Consider the following 26,642-nt stretch of genomic DNA (forward strand, 5'->3'; position numbering starts at 1 on the left):
GCTGCTCCTGCCCCCTGGTGACTGCGCCTGGCGGCAGCAGCGGCCATGTATGCGCCAGATCGGCCAGGGGTGCAGTTGGCTCGCAGGAAGACATGGCTGGATGCTCCACACAGTGCAGCGGGCATGCCAGGGCCTGGCCCTCCCCTCCATCCCATACAAGGACTGGTCTCTAAGCAGAGGCCACTTGGTGTTCAGAGCGCCCCCTGCTGCGTGATCCCTGGAGGCTGTAACTACTCTGTCAGCTGTGATGAACAGCAGGCAGGTTGGGGGCGGGGGAACTGTGCTCTGTCCCCCCTCCGGCCATGTACCACACCCGTCCTGTGGGGCTGTGCGTTCCACACCTGTCGCCCCTTGGTGCTGATCGCTGCTCCCTTTGCAGGATGGAGTGAAGATGGAGGAGATAGTGGAGGGGTGCACAGGAGCCCTGCATATTCTGGCCCGGGACCCAATGAACCGCATGGAGATCTTCCGACTCAACACGATTCCTCTCTTTGTGCAGGTTGGGCTTCGGGGTGCAGCACAAGGCAAAGGTGGGGGTGGTGTGCTTTCGGGAGGCCCGGGTGGCTTGTGGTGGTCCAGGTGGCTCTGAGCCCCTGTGCGTCCGATTGGCAGCTGCCTCTGGGGCTGGGTGAAGGGAGCCGGAGACGCGGCTCTGGAACAGCCCTGCCGTGGCAGAGCTCGCGGTGCCAGGAGTGGCGAGGCGGCTGCAGCTCCCGCCACCTCACGCTGCTTTTCCTCCCCCGACAGCTGCTCTACTCCCCGGTGGAGAACATCCAGCGGGTGGCAGCCGGAGTGCTGTGCGAGCTGGCCCAGGACAAGGAAGCTGCAGACACGATCGATGCCGAGGGGGCCTCTGCTCCGCTGATGGAGCTGCTGCATTCCAGGAACGAAGGCACAGGTGAGCCACGCGCTCGGAGCTGGGACTCCTAGCAGGGCTCGCACCGAGCGGCTGAGACGCGCGTTCAGCAGTCCCTGGTTCTGTCCCGTTCTCATTCGGCTGCCTCGGGGCCGCCACCATCTGGAGAGTGGGTGCTGTAGCATGCCATCTCCCGGAGCCAGGCCCCCTAGCCAGCTGACAGGGTCCCACTGTCTCCTACACTCGGCACCCCCTCTGGCCCTCTCTGCCGGGGACAGGGCTGCTAGGCCAGAAAACTCTCTTAAAGGAAGTGCCGTCGTCTCTCCCCTTCCCCGTCCACGGATGTTCCTTCTCACGCTAGGCTCCAGCCCCAGGGTTTGGGGGAGACCGCACGGGCCCTGCTCCATGAAACGGTGCTCCGGCACCGGGGACGCTGGGGCGTGGAGGCTTTTGGGAATGTGATGGCAGAGCTGCTGTGACAGACCAGTGGCAACGGGAAACGTAATTACGTGCAGAGCCGCCCACTGAAGTGGAAATCCTTCAACCATCTGCCCGGAGAGAAGCGCGGCTCCCTCTGCCATTTGCTGGCATTTACAGGTTTCCTCTTCCAACGTTTCCCCCCTCTCTGCTCCAGCCACCTACGCTGCAGCCGTGCTGTTCCGCATCTCCGAGGACAAAAACCCCGACTACAGGAAACGCGTCTCCGTCGAGCTCACCAACTCCCTCTTCAAACACGACCCTGCCGCCTGGGAAGCAGTGAGTGCCTGCCTGGTTTTGGGGGGCGGGAGGGGGCTGCTTTTCCTTCCCGACCCGTTCGGGGCCAGCTCATGGTCCTGTTAGCGACGCAGGAGCTCTCCCCTCCCCCGGAGAGGAGCGCTACCGTCTCCCGTGAGATTGTTCTCGCACCGCCCTGCCCACGAATGGGGTTTGTACCCAGGGCATCTGGGAGGCCGCTTGGCTCCGCGGGTCCTTCCGTGGCTCAGGGAACGGCCCCTCCCTAGGGGATTCTAGAGGCTCCTTGGTTAAATGTGTCTGTAGTGGAACTTGGGCTGGGAAGAACGTGAGCCACATCTTCCATGTAGCCCTGAGTGTGTGACCGTCCGCAACGGGCAGGGCGGGGGCAGGGCAGCAGCCCATAGAGTGCCTGTTTCTAGGTGGGAGGGGTTAGTAAACGGAGGGTGTAATGCTTGTACTGGGGGGACTCGGGGCTGGAACATCTAAGCTCCGTTTAGAAACTAGTCCAACATGCTACAGCCACAACCCTTGAGTCTCCCTGCACTGGGGCTGGTGGGCTCCCTGTTGCTGCAGGTGTCTTGGCACAGAATCCTGGCCACAAGTGGCCTCCTGGGGCTATCAGCCCGTGAGCTGGGCAGATAGCAATGCTCATGCAGCATCCCCAGGTAGCACGAGGCCCCACGCCCCAGGAGCTGTGATTCCTCCAATAAAACAGCTCGGCACTGGCACCACCCCAGAGACGGCAGGGACCCAGCACCGTAGGGTCGTGTTACTCTCCTCCCAAAAGCCATTGCTGCCGGGAAGAGCTAATTCTCAGCACGTGAGTGTCCCAAGCACCATGCGAAGGCTGACCCCAATCTGCGCCCTCGTGTTACCTGTGTCTCTCCTCCCTAGGCGCAGAGCATGATCCCAATCAACGAGCCATACCCAGAGGGTAAGTGCTGGGCATGTGTTTAGTGCAGAATGCCAAGCTCGGCAGGGCCAGCGTGTCCTGCCGGGGAACCAAACGGTGCCTCTGAGCTGGGGTCCCTGCTGGGCCACTCGGCTGGAAGCACCCGGCAGGCGGCTGCAGCCTTCTGCCTCCGCTCCTCAGCGTGGCATCGCTCGGGCTGGCAGCAGAGCCGCGAGGGCTCCATGCACGTCTGGCCGGCCAGGTTCTAGTGTCCGGGAGAACTGAACACTGGGCTGCGAATAAACGCAGGCCCCAGGTGACTGCCATGCTCTGTACGTTGAGCTGAATTTCTCTGCCCCCTCCTGGGAGCTGCAGCCTCACTCGAAGTGGGATGGCTCAGCAAACTCGAGTCCTGTCAGCGTCCGCTCCCCTCTGGAACGTCGCGCTGTTGCCTGTAGGCGAAGCGTGTGGCCGGGAGCATTGCTGTCCCCGTGCCAAGGCCAGTTGGGGCTTTTATTCCTCCTGCGTCAGGGCACGGGCCAGCCTCCAACAGGGTCAGGAAGAAACTCCCTGGGGCCGGTTATTCCATATCTGGCCATGTTGGGTCTCCTGCAGTATTTGGTGCTGGGGCCTGTCAGGCCTGGGGCTCGATGGATCCTGGCTCTGACGCAGCCCAGGTGGCTGGGAGGGAGGGCGGCTGTAATGCTTGGATGGGAGCTGGGGTGTCCCCACCTGAGCACAGAGCTGGTGCTAATTCTCTGCTCAGTGGCTGGCGTGCAGGCTAACGGCTGCCCTCTCCCCTCTGCTGGCTAGATATGGATGCTGGTTATCGTATGTATTCGGGTGACGACCCCTTGGACATGAACATGGATATGGATGGAGACTATCCCATGGACACCTACAGCGATGGCGTCCGAGGACACTACCCCGAACACATGCTCGCCTAACCCGCTCCTCAGGCACTGCACAAGGGTAGGGCCACCTTGCCTGGCGGGGAGCCCAGCTGGGAGGGGAGGAGGGACTGCCTGAACCTGGGCAGTGGTGCGGGAATTGTCCTGCTCCTGTCTGATGGCCGTGCCGAGCTGTGTCTGGTGCACAGCTTTGGGACTGCCAGGGCTTCCGTGAGCACATCTACTCTGCCGGCGTGTCCTTCCCCACCTCTGGGCTCCTGGGCATCAGTTTGAGGGACCCAGGCACTTTCCCACTTCTAGGCAAGAACCCAAGAACTAGGGCCAGGCAGGGGGCTTGGCGGGTCAGCGGTCCCCAAGCAATGAAGAGAACGCCTAGCGGAGTCTGGGGTGAAACTCCCGGGGATGGGATACTCCCCAGACCCATGAGAGCTACGAGCTTGGCCGAGCTGCAGTCCACACACCAGTGGCTGGCCGGGATGAAGGCAGGAGGAGGGTTAAGAGCTGAGGTGCATGACTGCTGCCATCCTGCAGACCAGCATTTCCACTGTTCCTGGCTGCTTGGGGGCTCTGGGGAAATCACCCCCCAGTGCTAGCTCCAGGCAGTCCCATGGTACCGAGAGCTGTGCACCCCCCCAGAGGAGGTCTCCATGCCCTCCCAGTCCCTTCCCCGCAAGTCAGGCCGGGGGTAGCTGGGTTAGTTTCCTCTCGTCCATTGTTACAAGGGAACGATGGCATGGGAACCATTGTCCAGCTGCCTACAAATACGGCCAACCCCTGGCCTAGCTCCCTGCTCCACCGTGAGACAGGGCAGAGTAACTGGGGTGGAGCAGATCAGTGGGCTAAGCCACACTTCCCCTTCCGCCTGGGCCAGGCTAGCCCCAGAGAACCCAAGTGCCTGGGGTTCCCCTAGTCCTCGAAACGATCCCACCCTCTGATAGACCTGCTGTTCCCCTGTCACACCCCTATCAGCTGTCTGACACGGTCCTTCCTCCTGGTCTGCTGCAGGTGTATTCTCCGGCCAGAAGAGGGTGGCTCCAGAGCTGAACGCTTGCAAGAGGGACTTGGGAGACAGAAGTGCCTGAGACAAACTTTTCCATTCCCACCAGAGGCTTTATTTTTAGATTTGTTTTATTTCTTTTTTGCTGTGGGTCTGTGAAAAAGGCCCTTTCCCTCCTGAGATTGCTTCAAACTCCCTCCAGCCAAGCCAGGATACTGTTTCTGAAGCTTTATAACACGCGACTCCCGTGTCATTATCAAACTCCATTGGCATAACAGTAATAGTCTTTTCTATAAATATATATTTCTTTTATTTTTTAATATGGTGCAAATGGCTTTTGCCGTCTGATTTTAAGTTCGTGCTTTTTAACTTTCCACTTCCTGTTCTGTGTTTAGCGTTTAACAAAAATAATCTAACATTTTAAAATGAGCCTTTTGCTTTCTACAAACTTTAAATTAAAAATAGCAAATCCAGTGAGTTTGCAGAAAACAAGGGGTGCTGTGTTTTCCCGGGATCTTTGTTCTACCCAAGGGATGTGTCGACGGCTTTATTCCTTCCGATCAGACGTGGGTGAGCAGAATTTCAGTGTAACTGTCCTTTATGATAGAGGAGTGACTCTAACCACTAGGAACTGTGTCCTTGTATCGGTCTACTATTGCACAATTTAACCTGTCTCCTTTCTGGTGAGTGGTGTTTCCTTCCCCTCTTCCCTTCTCTTCATGCATTTTTAAAGCGACTCTAGATCTGATGGCTTCCTGCTTCCGTTGGACAGGGATGGATGTTCTTGGAATGTGGTTCAGGATCAGGGTTTTATTATTTCTGTAAGTTTTTTTTTTGTATAGACCAAAGCAAAGAATAAAACTCCGTAACTCCATGCTGCAGTGAGCCGGTTCTTCTACTTGCGTCCGCTCCTGGGCCATTGGCATTTGTTTGGTAACAGGTGCCACTGGAACTGGGGTACCACTGAGTCCCCCTGACCCACCAGCCTGGGCTCCCTTCTACACTGTCCTGCTATTGACAAGCCCTCCAGGCTTCAGCCTGCACTTTCCCCAGTGTACATACAGGTAGGGACACGCCCAGCTGCAGTACGTGCCGGCAGGCTCTTTAACCAGCCCCTGCTTGGGACGGCTTTAGCTAGGGCACCTCCCAGGTCCTGAGGCACGCACACCCCCCCGGAGTATAAACCCAAAATTATGCCATTTTGCACTGCACAGGGACCTGTACAGCGTAAGCTCATAAAATTCACCCCCTCCCTCAGTGTGGAGAGGACTATGCAACAGCTTTCTCCCCCTGAGTTAGGAGTCCCACACACTGGTTTTAGATCAAGCAAAAACAAGTTTAACTACAAGAGAGAGATTTTAAGCGATAGCAAACCGATCCAAGCAGGTTAGATTGGATATGAAGAGCAGATCCTCGCGGTAAGTGATGATGCAAGCAGGCTGCTGGTCGATTCTTAAGGGCCAAGCTTACAGCTTGGAATCCCCCGGTGTTCCATTCACAGGCTAGAAATCCCTTTAGCCTGGGTCCAGCACTTCCCCCGGTTCGGTCTTTGTTCCTCAGGTGTTTCCAGGAGTCGTCTTGTGTGGGGAGTCAGTGAAGAACCAGGATGATGTCACTCCCCTGCCTTATATCGCTTTTGCATATGGCCGGAACCCTTTGTTTCAAAGCTTGGGTCCCAGGCCAGTCAGTGGGGAAAAATACTGACCTCCCAAGATGGAGTCCGGCACCAGGTGACCTGGTCACATGTCCCTGTAGTGTGTCACCTCTGGAAGGCTCCCCAGGTGGGAGATGAGCTCCTAAGGCCTATTGTTTCTTCCTAATGGCTCGTTAACCTGAATGGGCCCTTCCCAGCCAGCCACACTGAGAGCCTTTTGCCTGGTGGGCGTGGCCCACGAATGGATATGTGTGAAATCCATATAGTCAAGATTCATAACGGGGTACAAAAATGATACCTGCATACAAATAGGATAATCATATTCAGCAAATCGTAACCTTTCCAGTGACCTCCCCTGCCTTATCTTGCATAAAATGCATCGTAATTATGCCATCCTCCTATCCTATCGCTGTGAAGAGGGTGGGGTGCAGCGTCACAGTGGGATGTTGCAGGAGGTTTAAAATAAAACTCCACCCAGTGGGTGGGGAAGAGTCTGTCCCCATTGTGGTGAGCGTGGCAGCCTGCAGTGTGCGGGGTCGCTTGCTGTGCTTGGCCCACACTGCCCCCTCCCCTGAGCACTCAGTCATTAGCCTGCCGTCTGTCACGAGCTCCTCTTCCGCTGATTAAGAAGTTAGGAGGTAAAAGTCCCATAATTCAGATGTTTATTCATTAGGCAGCATCGCCGGTGTCTCATCTCCGCTGCCTCTCACGGCTCGTGGGATGAGCGCCGGGGGATAAACATGCTTGGTGCCAGTGCCAGCGCCAGCTCCTGTGATTGATAGGCCTGAGGTGGGATGGAACCACAATAGTCTGGGTTAAAAAAGCTGATTCACTCCAGTCTAACCTAGCCGCCGTGTTCTGTGGGCCAGAGAGAGAGGGGAAATGTTCCCCCTGAAACGCCAACGGACAGCTGCTGCCCGGGGAAGGTGCGCCCGGGCAGCCAGAGGACGGAAACCAGCTATTTGCAGAGTTACCAACAAACGGAGCTGCTACTTGGCTGCTCGCAGGCTCGGCGTTGACATCCTTAGCTGGATCACAGCGCAGGGCGTTGGCACCAGGTGGTGATGGGGTTAGGGGCTTTAGAGCCAAGTTCCCAGATGTAGGAGAGGGCTTCCCTTCCCAACCTCCCTTCCCAACCCCCCTTTGGGGCGTGGTCAGCTTGAAGGCTACGATTTCCAGCACGTCCAACGTATTGGACTCTCCCGGAGTCCCCCGGCTAACCACTAACCACCACGGCTGAGCTGGGACTGCCTCTCCACGGACAACTCCGGCAGTTCCCCAGTGCCGCTAGTGCCAGGGAAGAGTGGGAGACCTTCGGGCAGCGCAGCAGAGGAGGCCTGGCACGGCTGAGTGGCCCTTGGGAGCTTGGCCTTTCCTGGTTAATGGGAAAAGGGGAGATGGAGGTCAGCCTGGAAGAGGCAGTAGGAGCCAGATGAACTAAGCAGCCAAGGTGCACCTGTCAGGCCGAGCACTTCCCGCCATCCAGTCCTCGTGGTGGGGCCCCCACGCTCCCTGCCTTGCCCCTACTCCCTGAACTGTTGTAGGCGGGGGGGTGATGCCAGGGCAGATCTGCCCTCAGCTCTACAGTGTGCTCTCTCTGGGTGGGGAAGGGATGAGGGCACTGTCATGTTGGGACGTTCGTGGCACAGGGGGACAGCACAGCCCCGCTTCCTCGTGCTGGCCACGGTCTCTCGGACGTGCCCTCCTGTGTTCGGTAAACTGAGTGATGTGGAACATGGGTACTCTGAATACAGGGGTTTATTCTCCTCTGGCCTGAGCCCCACTGCCCGTCTCCTGGGGCATGTCCTGCCTGGGCCCCAGCAAGGGAAGGTCAATGAGCAATATACTCTCCCAGCTTCGCCTCCTTCTCTTCCCCTTTGCTAAGACCTGCTCTAGGGCCAGGCCCTGGCCGCACGGGGAGGGCAGGGAGGCTGGGGCAGCTCAGCACGGTCGTGGACGTTGTGCGTGGGGGGAGCCCCAGGCAAAGACTCAATGGCCCATGCCCTGGGTTTGGGGGGGATAGGCAGTTGGGGGGCCCATTCTTTCACTGCTCCCCCCTTGTCCTTCTCTTCCCTCCCCCCATGCTGGTCCCAGCCCCGGCTGTGCCGTAGCAAAGCCCATTTCGCGCAGCCCCCAGTGAGACGCTAATCAGCGGGGTCCGTCTGCCACCAGCGCTCAGCGCTGCAGGCTGCCAGCCATGATCAAAGGCAGCGGGGAGGGAAGTAGCAGCCGTTCCTGTCTCGCTCTTGACATCAAACCCTGGCTCCAGCTCAGCGCTTTCTGCCGCCCAGACTCCTGTATCCTGCTTGGGCCGGGAACGAAGCCGGGGGGAGAGGACGAAAGGGCCCAAGGGGAGGGAGCTCGTGGGCAGCCGAGGGGGCTGCTGGGCTGGGTTCTACACGCAGCTCAGGGACCGTATGTGTCCTGGGGTGTAGGCAGGAGCGTGGGTCCCATTACCACTGCCTGACACCTGTCTGCTGCCCCTCCCCACACTGGCTCTGGGCCTGAGGCCATCCCAGCACTCGTCACAGCCCGGGGGTCCCCCCATGCGCCTTAGCTGTACCCCTCCTAGCTCACAGCACCCAGGGGCCTTGTCTGCTGCTGTTCCTCGCAAATGGAGGCAGCTTCCAGGAGACTCCGTAAGGCCTGTTTGTTCTAACAGGGGCTTCCCCACCCTGGCCACTCGATCCCCCTGGGCAGTGCCTGGAGTAGAGACTTTCCCAGGCTTTGCTACGATGGGCAGCCCCCGGGTGGGAGCTGGCAGTGCCCAGAGTATCCTGCCAGCCTGGCCTCGGTGCCGGCTGCGTGTGGGAGATCCCTGAGCCAAGACCTTCCACGGGGCGGCTGACCAGGCCCTGCAGCGTGTGGCCCCCCCTGCAGAGACCCCAGAACTCATGGCCCTGCTCTCGCCACCGGCCCCGGGTTTGTTACTGGTCTCCACTGGGCCGGCTTAGGAAGCTGAGTGGCCGGGAGCCGGGCACGTTGGGGGCTCCACCCCCGGGGGGTCGCTGTGGGCAGGCGCCAGGCCCAGCTGGCACTTTCTCCCCCAGTGTGAGAGGGGAGGGGAGGCAGCCGGGCAGGAGGGAGCGGGCTGGGCTGAGGATAAGGGAGAGGCAAGTTCCCTTGCTGGGCTCCTCCTCTCGGCCAGGGCCAACGCTCTCGCCCTCTCTGGGCAGATAATTCTGGGGCATGGTGACGCCTGGCGTGGGGCTGGCACACGCCATTGGCCGGACTTGCTATCCCGGGCAGCAGTAGGCCAGGAGCTGCTGGAATTTGCACTGAATTGTCCTCGGGCAGAGTCTGGGGAGGGAGTTGCCAGGGCTGCTCCTGCACTGGCCACAGGATGGGACTTGAGAGCCTTGGCCAGGGGCCTGGGGGGCCTGCTCCCCCCGCGAGCCCCCTGGAAACTCTCAGCAACCTCCCAAGGGGATTTATCGGCTCCACTTCCCTCCTCGGCTTTGATCATCTCTGGCCTTTTACTGCCACCTCGTGGAGGTTTGTGTGGCACCCGCCCCTCGGTGCACGCAGCTGGCACAAACCAGCCTGGGGTGGATTCTGCCCGGCTGGCCTGGCAGGGGGCCGAGCTGGCGCTAGGCGTACACAGCCTAACAATCACTCAGGGCCCCGAGCAGCTCCAGGGGGCCCCCATTCACTTTTTATTATGTGTTGGGGGGCAAAATATTCCTGCCTAGGCCCCCCACTGGGCTTGTGCTGCCTCTGGGGTGGGCCCTGGTCTTACAGGACTTTAGGGACTGGGGTTCAGTTCCTCTCTGTGCTACTGATGCCCGGTGTGACCATGGGTGACTCCCTTAGCCTCTGTGCCTCAGTTTCCCAGCTGTAGAGTGGGGATAACAGCCCTGCCCTGCCTCCTGGGCAGGGGGAGGGGGCTACAAGCAGTGTCAGGTGCTCGGACCCTATGGGGCTGGGGCCAGATCAGAACCCAAGATGGCCAGGGAGCTGGAGGTGGCAGATATCACATTCACAGCCCTGGCAGTACCAGGCACGTTCCCCACAGGCACCAGCCCCTTTCCCCTGTGCCTCGCCCCTGCCTAGGAGCTGAGCCCCATGGCAAGGGGCGATTTTTCCCGCTGGCATGGGCTGTGCTCCACCAGACTCAGCTCCACTAACGGCCCTGGGCGGGGAGCGCTGTGCAGTCGCTGCAGACCCCCACTCTGGACGGGAGCCCGTGGTGCGAGCCGGCCGGGCTCAGTCACTGTCAGATCAGCAGTGACGAATCTCTGCCATGCGGCGTGCCCCGTCTGTGCTGCAGAATGGCTCGCTGGGCCTGATCCTCCCCGTGGCAAAGCCCCGTTACCGCCCTCGCCCCAGCTGGGTGAGCTCTGCAGCGCTGCTCTCTGTGCGCCACCCCCCACCCCATAGCGACGCTCAGACACGGCCCCTTCCTGCCGTGCAGGCTGGACACCAGCATCTCTGTAGAATGGAGCCGGCTCAGCCCCCTGCCCCCAGAGCTGGGCTGTGCCCTTGGCCCCTGCCCTGGGGACGTACAGGTGTGTTTGGGACCTGCAGTGGCACGGGGTGGCAGGCGTCTCCTTGCCCCTGCACCAGGCCTGTGGGTGGCTCCACCCCGCTGGGAGTGGGGCAGGGAGGGGGCAGAGCTGGGGTGGCTGTTAGCACACCCAGCCTTTTCCCAGCCCTTATCCGCGCCCATCCTGACCCCTCCGGTTCTGCTCCTTACCCTGCATTTCCCTGAATCAACGCAGACCCTGCCCCAGCTGTTTAAACCGGGGCAGGCCGGGCCTCAGCTCCGCAGGCCCCCTCCCACCCCCTGGCCTTGCCCGGGTCAGCCTCCTCCCTCACAGGTCAGAAGGAGGCAGCTCCAGCAGGGTCCAGCCCCCTTTTCCCACAGCTCCAGGCCATCCTGGCCCCTGGGACCTTCCCAGCAAGGACCAATGCAGGGCAGTGAAACCCGGAGCCTCTGAGGTGCCACCCAATTGCTCCTCTGCCCCCGCTGCTGGGCTCGGACGGGGGATAAGGAGCCGGGGGCCCCTGTGCGTTACTGAGGCTTGTCGGTAACATGAGCATGCATGGCTGGAGCCGTAAGAGCCAGAATGCGCCGCGCCCCCTTAGCATCGCTTGCTGAACTCGGCTCTCCTCCGAGCAACGGGGCGTCTGTGCTAGCGAGGGACCAGCGCCTTCAGCCTGGGGGAGCCTGCCCGCCCCTGGGCACCCAGTGTCCATCAGCACTCGGAGGGGGGTCCGTGGGTGTCAGCCCAGCCCTGCCCTAGCACAGCTGGGGTGTGAGCCGTGCCGGTGCCAGGGAAACGGCACCTGGGATGGCTGTTCTGCAGGCCGGATCTTTGGATGCTTTTATGACCCCCCCTGCTCCCCGTCTTCACCACCTGACTCCATCTCAGCATCTGTTCACTGCGGGGCTCGAAGGGAGAAGAGGGTCTTGGGCCGGAGGAACCTGCTCCTCCTCCATCGCCTTCCTCAGCTCTGAGCTCCCGTCCTCCCCGCCACCATCTCCTGCATGGGCACCGCTGCCGTCACCCCCTGTGTGATCGTCCCCCTTTACAGCACCTTGATCTGGCTCTGGCCTGGGCTATCCCGCTTCCTTCGCTGGGTGGCTCCAGTCTCTGCTCTCCAGGGTTCAGCCTGGGCAGGCAGCAGAGAGAAGCCAGCCTAGCGAGGGACGGACGGATGGACAGGATCCCACACCCGGCTCCCTGTTCCTTTCAGTATTGTCGTCAGCCCCCAGTCTCCAAACTACCTCCCGGGCCCTGTCTTGCTCCCTTCCCTGCTCCCTTTGCCTGCCCAGCTGGTCTCGGTCCTTTCACCCCACCCCACCCTCCTGGTGCGAGACCCTTCTCCTCCGCAGCTCCTCGCCGTGCTCCAGCTGACAGCTGCTCTCATCCCCTCTCTCCTCTCAGCACGGGGAGGGCTTTCCCTGAGCAAGCCAAGCCATCGCTGGGATTCAGCGAAGGGGCAGGGCGCTGCAGCCGGGGCTCCCAAGCCACGTATCTGAGTGCTCCCGGCTAGTCCCAGTTCAAAGCAGGTGAAACAATAATAAAAAGAGAGAGAAGGGAATTAATCAGGGCACGAGACAAGGATCAAATTCCCACCCCCCAGGCTGCAGCCTCCTCCCCCCGGGGTGTGTGCGTGCGTGCGTGCACGGTGTGTGTCTTTGTCACTTGTCTTTGCACTTGGGCCCCTTATCAAGCCCCTCCCAGGGATGGCAGCTGGTTACGTTTGATTCAAGGAGTCCCCAGGCCTAGAGCCCCACTGGCCGAGCTGGGCTGAGAGCTGAGTTTGTTCTGCCATAAACTGAGACATCCGTATAACCGCCCCCCCGTCCCGCCCCACACGCTGCCCCTGTGCTCTCTCCCCAGCTACGCAGGGTCAGGCCTTGGCCTGCTGTCGGGGGATTTCCCAGGGGTGACTGTGCCAGTAGCACACTTCCCTCTAGGGCTGGGTGGGAGGCTCCACCCTTCAGGTGAGCTACAGAAGGAAGCTTGTGAGGGTTAGGGATCCCCTGGGTCTGTCTGGGGGAGGAGAGGGGCTTTCCCAGGAGCCCTGGCCAGAGCCAGCTCAGGTAACTGCGTTCTGCCTCCCTCCCCTTTGCTGTTTAAATTGGGTCTAGCCGGGCATTTAACTCTTCTGTATGAGGGGAGATGAATAAGACTGGGACTGTTCAGCTTGGAAAAGAGACGGCTAAGGGGGGATACGATAGGGGTCTATAAAATCATGACTGGTGTGGAGAAAGTAAATAAGGAAGAGTTATTTACTCCTTCTCATAACACAAGAACTAGGGGTCACCAAATGAAATGAATAGGCAGCAGGTTTAAAACAAACAAAAGGAAGTATTTCTTCACACAGTTAGGGTGACCAGATGTCCCGATTTTATAGGGACAGTCCTGATATTCGGGGCTTTGTCTTATATAGGTGCCTATTGCCCCCACCCTCTGTCCTGATTCTTCACACTTGGTGTCTGGTCACCCTGCGCACAATGCACAGTCAACCTGTGGAACTCCTTGGCAGAAGATATTGTGAAGGCCAAGACCATAACGGGGTTCAATAAAGAACTAGAGAAGTTCATGGAGGATAGGTCCATCATTGACTGTTAGCCAGGCTGGGCAGGGATGGTGTCCCTCGCCTCTGTTTGCCAGAAGCTGGGAATGGGCAGCAGGGGATGGATCACTTGATGATTCCCTGTTCTGTTCATTCCCTCTGGGGCACCTGGCATTGGCCACGGTCGGCAGACAGGACACTGGGCTTGGTGGACCTTTGGTCTGACCCAGTCTGGCCGTTCCTATGTTCTGCTCGCTGTCCTGCAGCGTTTCTGGGAGCTGCTACACAACTGCTGCAGCCAACCCAGAGACAGCTGCGTCCCAGCAATGGGCGAGCACATTCCCCTGCCTATCTTGGGGCTCCAGGATTCCTTATCCCTCTGGTGACTGTCATTAACGATGGTCACTGGGTGCATCTGACGGCGGCTCCCCTTCCAAGGTGCGATCACATTGTCACAGCGCGGAGGCGAGGGTGCTGGAGGAGCACCAGGCCCCGTGGTTTAAAACGCCCACGCAGGGACAGGATGCGCCGGGGAACGTTGCCGAGGGTGGACAAGCACTGGATTCGCTCGCACCTGGAGAGTCAGATCTCCGTCGCGCCCAGGGCCCCTCTCGCCAGCGGCCTGCTCCGGGTGCCGGCGTGCGAAGGGAGGGCTGCGTGCTCGTGGATCGGATGGGGTGCGTTTGGCATTCTCTGTGGGCTGGTAGAAATGACGGCGCGAGGGTCGACGTTTTTCCAGAGGGCTCAGTGCCCCCAGCGGGGGCCCAGTTCAGGAGGGTGGGTGGCCGGCTCTCGGGGGAACGTGGCAAACCTGTCCCTTAGGTGCCTAAATGGGGGGGCTCCCTGGAAAACTGGGCCTAGCGTGCAGGGCCACGCTGGATCCGGCCGTGCCAAGGCTTTGACGCCCACTTGGCAGCGGGGTAAGGCGGCCGGCGGCGCGGGGAATGGGGTCGCTCTGCACCAGGGGGCAGGGTTAGGAGGCTTTTCTCCAGTCCCAAGGGGGATCAAAGTCTTGGTTCCACCCAGCTCACGGTGCCAGCTCCCAGCCCTGCTCTTCCTTATCGCGCCCAGCCTGGGAGGCGAAGCCTCCGGTCCCATATTCGGAGGCGCTGGGGCTGTGCGCCAAGGCGCCTTGGGAAACGCAGTCCCGCTTCCTTGCCCAAGAGGCTCTGGAGAGGCAACTTTGGGGGGCCCCTGGACTACCACTCCCAGCAGGCCCTGCGGCCCCTCCCCCCCCACCTGCTGTAGGAGCGGCTCGGTAACAGATCAATGGGGGGGGGGGGGTAATGTGTAAGTTTCATTTGCTTCCTAGTTAAATGCAGCTCGGAGCCGCCGGCCGGCCCGCGGCAGGAGACACAGTGAGTCCGACCCAGGCCCCCGCGAGCCCCCCACGAACTCCCCGCAGCCCCCCGCGAGCCCCGCTGCAGCCCCAGCGAGCCCCCACGAACTCCCCGCAGCCCCCGCGAGCCCCGCTGCAGCCCCCGCGAGCCCCCACGAACTCCCCGCAGCCCCCGCGAGCCCCGCTGCAGCCCCCGCGAGCCCCCACGAACTCCCCGCGAGCCCCCCACGAACCCCCCACGATCCCGCTGCAGCCCCCGCGAGCCCCCACGAACTCCCCGCACCCCCCCCGCGAGCCCCCACGAACTCCCCGCAGCCCCCCCGCGAGCCCTGCTGCAGCCCCCACGAACCCCCCACGAACTCCACGCAGCCCCCGCGAGCCCCCACGAACTCCACGCAGCCCCCCCGCGAGCCCTGCTGCAGCCCCCACGAACCCCCCACGAACTCCACGCAGCCCCCGCGAGCCCCCACGAACTCCACGCAGCCCCCCCGCGAGCCCTGCTGCAGCCCCCACGAACCCCCCACGAACTCCCCGCAGCCCCCGCGAGCCCCCCACGAGCCCCGCTGCAGCCCCCGCGAGCCCCCCACGAACTCCCCGCAGCCCCCCGCGAGCCCCGCTGCAGCCCCCGCGAGCCCCCACGAACTCCCCGCAGCCCCGCTGCAGCCCCCGGGCGCTGGGCACTGGGACCGGTCTCCCTGGCTGCCCTGGTCCCGGACTCGGAGAAGCGGGGTCTGGGCTGCCCAGGGGACCCCACCCTGGCCCGGCGATTGCCGGCGGGGGGTCCCGGGGCTCTCCCCCGGAGCGGGGTCCCGGCCGGCGGCGCATTCCTGGGGGGATTTCACGGGGTTTGGCGCTTCGCTGGCGCCGGGACGCGGGCTGTGCCGGGGATGCAGCTTTGGCCGGGCTCCGCCTGAGCCGCGCCGCCGCATTCCCGGCTGGGCGCCCGGGTCCCTTGGCTTGAAACCTCCCTGCGACCGGCCCAGCGCGCAGGAGCGATCCTGGGACGCGCCGCAGAGTTGCGGGGTCTGAGCTCCGAGGCCTTTGGGGGGCTGCTGATGGGGGGTCTTGCCTGGTCCCTGAGTGCCTGGGAGGAGACGCTGTGGCCAAAGGGGCTGGTGTGACCCTAGGGGAGCCGCGAGCGGGGCAGGGAGGGGATGCCGCACCCGGATCCTGCACCCAGTGCTGGCGCTCCCAAGGGTGCTGACCAAGTGGAGCGGGAGGACAAAGGAGACTCAGGGATTCCAGGGCTGAAGGAAATGTTCAGTGGCCCAGAACCAACCCGATGGGTGACTCGCTCTGGCCTATGGTATAAATACCATCCTGGGCAGAAAATACCAGCTCCCAACGGGCTTTGTAATCCGGAACAAGGCAGAACAGGGACCGGGGGCTGGAAGGTGAAGTCAGACAAATTAGAGACAAAGCTCGTGTTTTTAGAGAGGCCACAGGAGGTCTGGCAAATAGCCTGGGCCCCACAGGCCCATGTTCGGAGCAGGGCGGGTGACTGAGCACTGGAACAAGGTCCCCAGGGCAGTGGTGGGTTCCCCATCTCTGGGGGTCTGCGGACCCAGACTGGCGCCTTTCTGGACAATGCTTTAGCCAGACACAAGTGACTGGGCCCAGTGCTGGGGGAACTGGCTGAAGTTTGATGGCCTGTGATGTGCAGGTCAGACTAGCTGACCTAATGGCCCCGCCTGGCCCTATACTCTGTGAATCTACGAAAACCCGACATGCCCCTGCACTGGGCTAGGCTGACATCACGTTGTCCCCTTGTCGATGGCATCTTGGCTGTGATCAGTCCTCAGCGTGTCACCAGCCTCGGCCTACCTGCCTCTCTCATCCCAATACAGGTCCACGCCTGAGCAGAGGACAGAGGAACCAGGAAGGTAGAGATTGACAATCAGCCCTTTCGAGGCCATTGGAAGAGCAGGCGGAAAGGTCTGGGCTTTTCTGTTGAAAAATAGTTTTGTTGCAATCAAAATGTTTTGCAAAAACCGTTCAATGGGGGCGGGGGGGAGAGGGAATCAGAAATGAAACAAAATGAAAGTTTTTGTTTCGTCTGTAATTAATATTTTTGCTCTGTTTCTGTTCCTGATGTTCAGATATTTGTCCCCCTCCCCCTTTCTCTCTTTTTGTACCTTTTTTCCACTGGGAAAAAGGAAAAATAGGTGAGGAAGGGTCTTTTCTCCTGCCCCAGGCATCTGAAATCGGAACCAAACCAAAAATCACCAGGCGAGATGAAAACTTTTGTTTTGTTTCAATTTGGGGGGGTTAAAACCCAGAAAATTTAGTTGAAACATTTTTAATAAAAACAAATGGGTGTGAATGTTTTTTGCCGGAGGAATTGTTGATCTGTGCAGCCGCTCTCAGGGGTAGGCAGGGAGCGGCGTGTGGCCAGGGACAGTCTGGGCATTGGGATCCCGGAGCCTTGCCTCAGTGTCTCTGGTCAAATTTGCAGTGACCCAGGGCCAAACCTTGGACAGCCGAGCGCTTGGCTTCTCCGTCAGTGCTCCAGCCCACAGCGTAGGGGTGAGGGTTGTGTTATATTTACCATGGGCCGCTCTGCGCAGGCATGGGGGGGGAGGGCGGGGGGCCCTGACCCCCGGCTCAGGTGGGTCAGAGGAGCAGGAGGGATGGGACATGATGTCCATCAGGGGACTCAGGGAGTGTGGCGAGAAACCAGTGCTGAGAAAAGCTTGGGGTCTGGGCTTCTCTGCCCCCGGGCACAGCCCTGCTATGGTTAGTGAGTGTTCGCTGTGCTTGTTCATTGCCCAGACACGCAGCAGGGATGCCGACGCCAGGGCTGCCCTGCCCACGGCGGGCTTGACTCGTCCCTGCCCATGCAAATGCCCCAGCTCTGGCTGCTTTGGCTTCCCCCACTTTACAGCCCCATAAGCCACTGCAGGAAGTAGATTTCCTGGCTGGTTCCAAATATCCCCTTTGGCCTGGTGCCTCCCAGCTGTGCCGGGGGGAAGATGGGAGGTGATGGCGGGGCCTGCCCCGCGTGCCGTTCTGTACAAGGCCCGTGCGGTGCTCTGGGGGGTACACTGGTGGTCACCCCTCTGCCATGTCTCTCAGCGGCTGCTGAATGAGCTTGGGAGGGGTGGGAGGGGGCGGGTTAGTGGCCCAGGCTCCAGGGACCAGTCCCAGCAGGGTTCACCCTCCCCTCATGGATAAGGAGATGAGGGTCTCTTAGACGAGCCTTTACCGCTCCTGGTCCTGCTTGGCCTGCACGTTCGGGCCCCCCGGGTCCATTGCTCCCCGTCCCTGCACCGGCACTGGGGCAGGGCGCGGTGTCATGTGACTCCACCTCGAGGCCTCGGGTTCTCCGCACGGGGCAGGTGGCCGTGCCGGGAGCTGAGCCTGCAGCTTGCCCTGGGCCTGCGATTCCCCTGGCGAGCCAGGTCCGCTGGTGTCCGGGCCGAGGCTCTGGATGGGCGTCTCTAGTAACGGCCCTGGAGGGAGGAGCAGCCCCAGGCCCAGTGTCCCCCTGGAGCTCAAGGGGGAGCATCTCAGTGCCCCCCCCCAGCTGAGCAGGGCCGGATGAGAGTCCCCAGGAACCCCTCCCGCTGGTGCTGCCCCTTCACCAGCTAGAGAGGGTCCCTGGTGAGCCTCTTCCTGGCACCTGGGCGGCTCTCCAGCCCCTGTGCACCAATCGGCAGCTGTCCTGGCCCCATCAGCCCTGCCCTGGGCTCCCGGGAGACGTGCTTCTCCTTGGCGCGTGGAGCCGGCTCCAGCCTGCCAGGACCTGCCGCTCGCGGCCCCACCCAGGCTCCAGCCACCTGTACAGTCACCAGGAGTGAGGCAGCGTCTGGCTTGGGGGCCGGGCGAGCCGGGGCCTGCTGCCTCCTCACCCTGCTCTGCTCCTGTCCTGGTCCCTCTCAGCAATGCCCACCGCTCCCGGCTACCTGTGCGCCCGCCACCTGCCGCCTCCTCACCCTGCTCTGCGCCTGTCCTGGTCCCTCTCAGCAATGCCCACTGCTCCCGGGCACCTCTGCACCCGCCGCCTGCCGCCTCCTCACCCTGCTCTGCTCCTGTCCTGGTCCCTCTCAGCAATGCCCACTGCTCCCGGCTACCTGTGCGCCCGCCGCCTCCTCACCCTGCTCTGCTCCTGTCCCGGTCCCGCTCAGCGATGCCCACTGCTCCTGGGCACCTGTGCACCCGCCACCTGCCACCTCCTCACCCTGCTCTGCCCCTGTCCTGGTCCCTCTCAGCAATGCCCACTGCTCCCGGCTACCTGTGTGCCCGCTGCCCGCCGCCTCCTCACCCTGCTCTGCGCCTGTCCTGGTCCCTCTCAGCAATGCCCACTGCTCCCGGGCACCTGTGCGCCCGCCGCCTGCCGCCTCCTCACCCTGCTCTGCTCCTGTCCTGGTCCCTCTCAGCAATGCCCACTGCTCCCGGGCACCTGTGCGCCCGCCACCTGCCGCCTCCTCACCCTGCTCTGCTCCTGTCCTCGTCCCTCTCAGCAATGCCCACTGCTCCCAGGCACCTGTGCGCCCGCCACCTGCCATCTCCTCACCCTGCTCTGCTCCTGTCCTGCTCCCTCTCAGCGATGCCCACTGCTCCCGGCTACCTGTGCGCCCGCCACCTGCCATCTCCTCACCCTGCTCTGCTCCTGTCCTGGTCCCTCTCAGCGATGCCCACTGCTCCCGGCTACCTGTGCGCCCACCGCCTGCCACCTCCTCACCCTGCTCTGCTCCTGTCCTGCTCCCTCTCAGCGATGCCCACTGCTCCCGGCTACCTGTGCGCCCGCCACCCGCCATCTCCTCACCCTGCTCTGCTCCTGTCCTGGTCCCGCTCAGCAATGCCCACTGCTCCCGGGCACCTGTGCGCCCGCCGCCTGCCGCCCTTCCCCAGCTCTCAGAGCCGGCGGCTCCCAGCGAGCCCTGCCCGGCCCCCAGATCTCCTGACACCACCAGATGGGGGTTGCTGCAAGCTGGCTGCCCCCCGGCCCACTCCCAGGGCGAGCCTCGTGCTCCAGCAGCAGCTGTGGGGAATAAATAGTCCAGCAGCCGCATTCCGAAACGGCAGCCGGCGCGGAGCCCGTGGCCTCCCGGTGACACCCCCGGCTGCTGGGGCCTTCCGAGGGGGCCCAGGCTGTCACGGCCCCTCCTAGCACTGCCGTTCCCAGACCAGCAGGGGCAGCTGGGAGGCGTTAGGGTCAGACATGCCCCCCAGGCTCTGTCTGCCTGCTCCATCCTGCTGGACACGTGCCATAGTCTGGGGCTCCTGGCCTGTCCCCCCCGGGGGCCCGTCTCTAGCCTGGTGCCACCTGGGACTCACACACCACTTTACATGGATACAATCCCCAGCCGGTCGGGCAACACCACGGCCTCATTTGACAGTCAACAGGTAGAGGGAATGGGACTTGGCCAAGGTCATACAGTGAGTCAGTGTCATCTGGGAGTAGAACCCAGGAGTCCGGGCACCCAGCCCCCCTGCTCTGATTACCAGACCCCACTCCTGTCCCCGAAGTGACAATAGAACCCAGGAGTCCTGACGCCCAGCCCCCCCTGCTCTAACCATTAGACACCACTCCCCTCTCACACCCATGGATAGAACCCAGGAGTCCCCGGCCGGCTGCTGTAACCTCTGTGCAAACAGGTATCCCATTAAAGGGGACCCCTCCCCACAGGCCTCTGCGCTCAGCCAGCGTTCCCTCCTCCCCAGCCTGCTCTGTGTGTGTTCGTTCTGGGCGTGGTTGGCTCTGAGCCGGCGAGTCACGCGGGCTGGCAAAGACAATGCCCACGGGCGGGCTGCTTGGCAGGCTGGCTAGCAGGGGGCTAGGCCGGCACCTGGAGGAGAGAGGGCAGGGCTGGAAGTGGACTGTGGTACAGAGAGGACTGTACAAGAGACCCAGGTTCAATCCCCGAGGCCGGAATATTGTGCCTGGGGCCAGCTGGGGCAGCTCAGTGCCCAGGGCAGGGAGCCCCCCGTGATCCTGCAGTACCCCCTGCGGTGGCTCTAGACACGCCCCATGCAGATCTCCGTGGCCCAGGCTTGTGCCATGCCGGGCCTGGGGGGGAGGGATGGAAGCAGCAGAGGTGCCCTGCTTGGCCCCGGATGCCCTGGGAGCCCCTGTGGGTTGCACCCCCCGTGCCGAGGCGGCTGAGGGCTCGGAGCTTGGTTTGAGCTGCTGTCAGAGCAGGGTCCTGTTCTCAGGCTGCCTTCATCTGTCTGCAGGAGCCAGGCCAAGGCGCTGACTCACGAACCCGCTTCCCCTCCAGATCTGGCCGGCCGGGGAGCCAGGACGGTGCCGCCAGTGGGATCCCGGAGCCACCGGCCTCTGAACCGCACGGTCTGTCTCCACGGGAAACCGGGGAGGGAAGGCGGCTTCCGGGCTCACCCTGGGAGAGAGAAAGGGATCCGGGGGGGCAGGTAGACACCCCACCCCTGCAGCGTTTCCTTTCTCCTGGGGGCCTGAGCCCGGTGCAGCACTGGGATCCCCTGGGGGCCGGGCCAGAGCGTTAGCCCTGCCCTCCAAGCGGGCACTGTCTGAGCCTGCACCCACCCCGTGCCCCTCAAGCTGCCCCCATGGCCCTGTGCCGGGGAAGTAGGAGGCTCCCGCCTAGCTCTGCAGCGGACGGGCGGCACTCTGTGCGCAGCATCCTGCCGGCCCCCGGCCAACATCCCCCCTAGCCATTGGGCCCCGATAACACTGGACTGGCTGGAGCAGACGGCACAAAGGCTCCGGGGTGGGTGCCCTGGAGGCAGCGAGGCCAAGAGGAGCCCACCTTGGGAGGCAGTTTGCCCAGCTGCCAGGCCCAGGCCCAGGGCAGTTGTCTCAGAGCCATTGGATGTGCCCCAGAGCCCGGGCAGGGTCGTGCTCCGGTTCCCAGCTCCCTGGCTGGGCTCCTGTCCCGTCCCTCGCTGCCCCTCAGCATCGGGACGTTCTTCCTCGGGAGCCCCGGGGACCCAGCTAGCAACCGCAGCGTGGAGCAGGCAGGAGCCGGGAGCCCCAGTCCCACTGCTCAGACTCCCCGCTCTGGTGCCTGAGCCGTCCCGCCAGCAGAGCCCGGACGTGTAACCACGTGGGCTGGGATCTGAGGGGTCGGACAGAGAGCCGAGTCAGGGTTTGCTGGCATCAGAAATCGCCCTGTCCCGAGAACCCCACCCCAGTGCCTCAGCCCCTGGACCTGAAGCCAAGTATCGGGCCGGCTTCCCGGGCCATGGGCTGAGCTGAAATGGGGGGAGCTCGGGCGGCTCCGGGAGCCTCTCTGCGGGTTGCTCAGGGTGCGTGCCGGGTCCCCGGGCGCTCGCTGGCCCACAGGTTGCCAACCCGCCAGGGATGTCCTAGTGCCCCGGGAAGGGAAGATGAAGCCGGGAGGAGAGCTGAGGTCAGGGCAGCTCTGCCAGGAGGAGCCAGCCCGGTTCCCATCACTCAGTCACAAGGCGCAGGGGGAAGTGGCGGGTGGTTTATTACGCGGCAGTCGTGGGCTTGGCAAACGGGCGGGCGGACGTGCCGCAGGAGGAAACGCTTTATACCCAGGGAGCTGCCCCTGCCGTAACCTGTCGTTCGCTGCTCCTGCCTGGAACCCACGGTGCTCGGGGCGTGGACAGATCACACAGGCGTCGCCTTGGAGGAGTTCGCTCTGTGGTGTCAGCAGGTGCAGGGCCGGGGGTGTGTGTCTAGGAATAGCTCCCACCCCTCCCCCACTAGCCCCAGCTATCGGGGATCCCGAAGCGGCTCGAGCCCACAGGGCTCCCAGAAGGACGGACGCGTCTCCCGGACAGGCCCAGGAATCGCCCTGCCCCCCATTTGGCTGGGAGTTTCCCAGGGGGCTCCCACCCACGGACCCCACTCCCAGCCCGGGAAACCAAGGCACGAGAAGGGAAGAAGCTTTTACAGTGGCACACAGTGGAGCTGGAAATGGAACCCAGGAGTCCTGGCCGCCAAGGTGCCCCCCTCCCTCACTAGCCCCTGCTCCCCTCCCAGTAGCGTGATTAGAACCCAGGAGTCCTGCCTCCCACCCTGCCTTGCTCTAACCATTAGGCTTCTGGGCAGGATTTCTGAATGGGGGCTGGGGAGGGGATGGCCCGACACTGAAATTAGCAGCCCCCCTTTGCCCTCCTGCGTTCCCCTGGCTCCTTGCCAAGGGCGGGGGGGCTCCTCCCCTGAGTCGCTGCTCAGGCCATGAGGGCGCTGGGAAGGCAGCCGGCTCTGTGTGACAGGGCCCTGATTCCCCGGGGGAGGGGGGATGCCCCCATCCCGATAGGTCCTGCGCTGGGGGCCAGAAGCGGGTGAAGCTGCGGCAGGGCCTTGGGAAGGGCCCTGGCCCCTGTGTGTGGAGGGGGCGTGGTGCAGGGCTGGGGGGCAGGCTCCGTGCCCGGGAGGCTGAGTGGTTTTACTGCCCGTCCCGTGGTCCCTTTCTGGCCGCAGACGGTGCGTTGGGGGAGCCGCCCTGCCTTGGCCCTGCGTGTCTCCCCGCGTGATGTGGCAGGGAAAGTGCAGCCGGCTGGACTTTGCCCCTGCCAGGGCGGGGCCTGCAGCCGTCCTGCCCGTGGGATGCAGGAAAGAGTCGGCGTTTCTTCAGGCAGTCAGGTCTAGTGGGTAGAGCAAGAGGGAGCCTGGAGTCGGGGCTCCTGGGTTCTGTTCCCAGCTCTGGGAGAGAAGCAGCATCCGGGGGTGGGGGAGCCAGTCCTTCTGGGTTCTAGTCCCAGTTCTACCACTGACTGGCTGGGGGACTGCCCCTCGCTGCCTCAGTTTCCCTGTGTGTAAATCAGGGCTCTCCTGGGAGAGGGCTGCCTGAGGGCAGCACACGGGGCCTCCCAGGGGATCTGGCCCCCTTGGGGCATTTCAGAGCCTGAGTGGGGAAGGCCAGACCGGGCTCGACCGGACAAATGACGCCGGGGAGAAACACAAAACTGCAGCTGCATATCCCAGGCTCCTTCCAGTCCCTGCAGAACCAACGCCCCTGCCCTGCCCTGCCCACCAGAGCGAGACAAACCCCAGGTCATGCAGCGTCCTGGGCAGGGGGTTTGGAGCCTGGCAGCCCTGCACCGCTGCCCCTTTGGTCCCAGAGCCCAGCAGGGCCCATCAGACACCTTGTTGTGCCCAGGACGCTCCTGATGTGCACTGGGGTGGTGGGAGGAGAATGGGTCCCCTTAACACCTGTGCGGGGCGAGGGGCTGGCTCTGCCAGCAGGGTCGGGTGCAGGCAGCCCAGGCTGGGATCCTGGGTTAGCAACAGCCTCCCGCCCCGCACAGGGTGCAGCAGTGTTCGAACCGGGGTCCTTCGGCACCACTGGAGCTAAAGGGGCCAGCTCCATTATCTGGGCAGCAGTAGTAGGCTGTTACCCTCTGTGCTGAACAACCCATGGGGTGGAAACAAGATGTGTTTTACAAAGGAGCTGGGCTCTGTCCTTACTCGAGTTTGGCACGGTGTCTCTCCAGATCTATGTGCCTGTGACAGGAGAATCAGGCCCTGTCTCTCAGGACCCCGAGCAGGGGTTTACCGGCTTCTGATTAAATTAAGAGACTTGAATGCAAATTGAAATTCACCCCCCACCCCCCTGACTGCTCCCCTCCCAACACCCCCCTTGAATGGGGTTTGTGTTTGGAGTCAGATAGTCTCAGCTCCAGCCGGCTCCCGGCAGCAGGATCCCAATGACCCCCCCGCCCCACCTTCCCAGAGTTAAATAATAACCCAGGGCAGCAGGCAAAGCACGTCCTGCCCGAGCCCTGGGCCCTGCGTTCCTGGCTCCGTTGCTAGGCTCTGGGCTGAGGGAGTTTGACAATTTGAATAACCGTGAGGGTTAATTTAACCCCTTTGGGGCCTCCTAGGCAGCTGTATGGCTGCACATGGCCTCCCGAGATCCTGTTGAACGACGAGACGGGCTTTCAGCTGAGCCTTTAGGTGCGGTGTGAGTCCAGGACCTGTTATCCTGGCTCCTGGCCCCAGGCTGTGCCTCAGTTTCCCTGTCTGTATCCTGGGGATAATGAGGTGGGTCCATCCCTGCGGGGATGAGTTTGTCGATGGAAAGTGCTGGATAAGCAATAAAAGATCCTGCAGCATCTTGGCGTGTCCCCTCCCCGTGCAGTGTGTCCCTGCCTGGCTGCTCCTCCCCACCCCAGAGGTGGCTGCTTTTCAGTGCTGCTGTGTGTATGGAGGGGCAGGAGCTGCGGAGCATCATTGAAAGTGGGGTATAGATTTGCCCCCCGAACCTCCTCTTCCCCACTCAGCCCCCCTCCCCCACCAGCAGCCTGACCCTCCCCTGGCCCAGGAGCCCCTACACCCACCCCCTAAGGTGAGTGGCATTGTGACCTGGCACGTGGGGCCGCAATGCTGCTCAGGTGTGACCTGGCCAGAAAGTGGTCAGGTGAGGTCCAGGTGCCCCCCCCCCGGCTCCGCAGCCCATGTGGGGTGGCAGGGCGCCTTGGAGACATCCACCCTCCAGGAGGTGATGGGATGAAAAAACACCAACGGTTATTGTGATGAACAAGAATGGGAACAATCGCACGGGGATCAGAAGGGAGAGGTGTCTGCAGAGCTGCGACCTCCCGTGGAGTGTGGGGGGAGAGCGCAGGGCTGGGCTAGCAGGGGGCTGCGGGTCGGGAGTGAGGGGCACCAGCAGGGCTGGGGGGAGCCCAGACTGGGCTACCGGGGGGCTGCGGGTCGGGAGTGAGGGGCACCGGCAGAGCTGGGGGGAGGCGAAGGTGGGCTAGCAGGGGGCTGCGGGTCGGGAGTGAGGGGCACTGGCAGGGCTGGGGGGAGCTGAGACTGGGCTAGCAGGGGCTGCCGGTCGGGAGTGAGGGGCACCGGCAGGGCTGGGGGGAGGTGAAGGTGGGCTAGCAGGGGGCTGCGGGTTGGGAGTGAGGGGCACCGGCAGGGCTGGGGGGAGCCCAGACTGGGCTAGTGGGGGGCTGCAGGCTGGGGGTTACCAAGGCGACACACCGCCGCACCCTGGTATCTAACCGGGCTCTGCCCTGCTCTGCCCCCCTCCCTGAGCCTGCAGCCCCCGGCGCCCTCTGGTGGCCAATCCATCTCATCACTGCTGCTCTAACTGCCATGGGGGGCATCCCCCCCCCCCAGCACCATCTCCCCTCACCTCCAGATGAAACCGTCTCTGATCCCCCCGGGCTGCCCCACACTCAGCCTCCACCAGCCCCAGTGGGACCCTTGGGCCAGGTGCCCCGGGCGGGAAGGCAGCCGTGCCCAGAGCCAGGCTCTGAGAGGGGGCGTCACTCCTGGGGCACGCCCCGCTTGTGGGTGTCCAGCCATGGCCCGGTGCTGCCCGTGTGGGCACAGGGGGATGCCAGGGCTGTGGGAGCAACACAGAGACACGTGTGTCCAGAGCACGTGGCCAGGACGCGGGTTGCACTCCCTGTCCCCCATGGCTCCCCTAACGCCCAGCTCTTTCTCCCTAGGTGTGGGACGGAGCCGGGACCTTGGGACTGGCCCAGTCCCCGTCGCAGCTTCCTGACGCAGGGGGTGGTGCCGCGCTCCCCACATGGCAGCTGGGTGCCCCCCGTAACGCCAGTCAAACTGGACGCCTCGGGCCTACGTGAGCCACCCTCAGGCCAGAGCCCGCCCGCCCGCCACTCCCACCCCAGCTGGGACTCCCTGCACCATGCCGGCCAGGGGCCGAAGGGATCGGCTGTGGGCAGATACCATGATGCCACCACCATCACCGGTGGGTCCAGCTGGGGGTACTGGGGTAACCACACGGGGAGAGCCGGGCTGGCCTATCAGGGCGCTGAGTGGGGGTGGGTCCGAGGGCTGCAGGGTTCACAGCAGGGGATGGAGGGGCTGGGACCCCACCCTCCAGGGCACTGGAGCTCCTGCCTGGGGGATCCCGTCCAGCGCGCCGCACGGGAAGGACCCGAGCGCCACCGGCCAGCCCCTGCTGCCAGCACAGGCCCACCAGCCCGTCAGGGAGATGGGCGCCCAGGGGCAGGTGACCCCAGAGCGTGCCCAGGGCCTGGCCAGGCTGCTATCCTGCCACCCTCTCCCCACTTCTCCTTGGAGATTTTCTCCTCTGCCGGGGCTGTGGCCAGCAGGTGGCGGCAGGACCTTTCCCATGGAGACATGGGAGAGCGGCAGGGCTGTGACGGGAACGTGGGGACCCGGGAGCCTCGGTGCCCTGCCTCCAGGGGCCGCTCGTCCTGTGCGCCCACAGCCAAAGAAAGACGAGAGCCAGATGGACTCAGGGCAGCCGGGCAATCGCGGGGGCACCAGCTCCAATCTGCCCCAAGGACGGGGGACTGGCTGGCTCGGGGGCGGGGCGGGGGG

The 26,642-nt window shown here is 63.0% G+C and overlaps 2 protein-coding genes across 10 annotated transcripts in view; both read left to right on the top strand.

Moving 5' to 3' along the window:
* Positions 1-5,265, top strand: part of JUP (junction plakoglobin) — a 49,465-nt gene extending 44,200 nt beyond the window's left edge. For all 7 annotated transcript variants that reach the window (XM_005294101.5, XM_065577863.1, XM_065577864.1 and 4 more), the window contains 6 exons: positions 380-499; positions 748-898; positions 1,491-1,612; positions 2,486-2,525; positions 3,297-3,455; positions 4,400-5,265. In XM_005294101.5, coding sequence (XP_005294158.2) covers positions 380-499; positions 748-898; positions 1,491-1,612; positions 2,486-2,525; positions 3,297-3,430 — 567 coding nt within the window. In that variant the 3' untranslated portion in view covers positions 3,431-3,455; positions 4,400-5,265. The remainder of the gene's footprint in view (positions 1-379; positions 500-747; positions 899-1,490; positions 1,613-2,485; positions 2,526-3,296; positions 3,456-4,399) is intronic.
* An 8,854-nt stretch (positions 5,266-14,119) lies between these two features.
* On the top strand, positions 14,120-25,918 carry LOC112058844 (keratin-associated protein 10-8-like). Of its 3 annotated transcripts, XR_002888037.3 has the most exons (4): positions 14,146-14,432; positions 16,261-16,348; positions 20,594-20,708; positions 25,778-25,918. XR_002888037.3 is itself a non-coding variant. In XM_065577653.1 (3 exons), exon 3 carries the CDS (start codon positions 18,298-18,300, stop codon positions 19,318-19,320), a length of 1,023 nt encoding a protein of 340 aa, XP_065433725.1. In that variant the 5' UTR covers positions 14,120-14,432; positions 16,261-16,348; positions 16,570-18,297; the 3' UTR covers positions 19,321-20,561. The 3 variants fall into 3 exon arrangements, 1 of the variants encoding a protein (XP_065433725.1); XM_065577653.1 differs by lacking the exons at positions 20,594-20,708; positions 25,778-25,918 and adding an exon at positions 16,570-20,561 and having other exon boundaries at positions 14,120-14,432; XR_010594768.1 differs by lacking the exon at positions 20,594-20,708 and having other exon boundaries at positions 14,130-14,432; positions 25,778-25,916.
* Positions 25,919-26,642: the final 724 nt, after the last annotated feature.

Source organism: Chrysemys picta, chromosome 24, assembly GCF_011386835.1.
Source record: "Chrysemys picta bellii isolate R12L10 chromosome 24, ASM1138683v2, whole genome shotgun sequence".
Lineage (NCBI taxonomy): Eukaryota > Metazoa > Chordata > Testudines > Emydidae > Chrysemys > Chrysemys picta.

What these genes read in the sequence shown, in the direction of transcription:
- LOC112058844 (XM_065577653.1), top strand. Translation starts at nt 18,298, where the DNA reads ATGCCCACCGCTCCCGGCTACCTGTGCGCCCGCCACCTGCCGCCTCCT.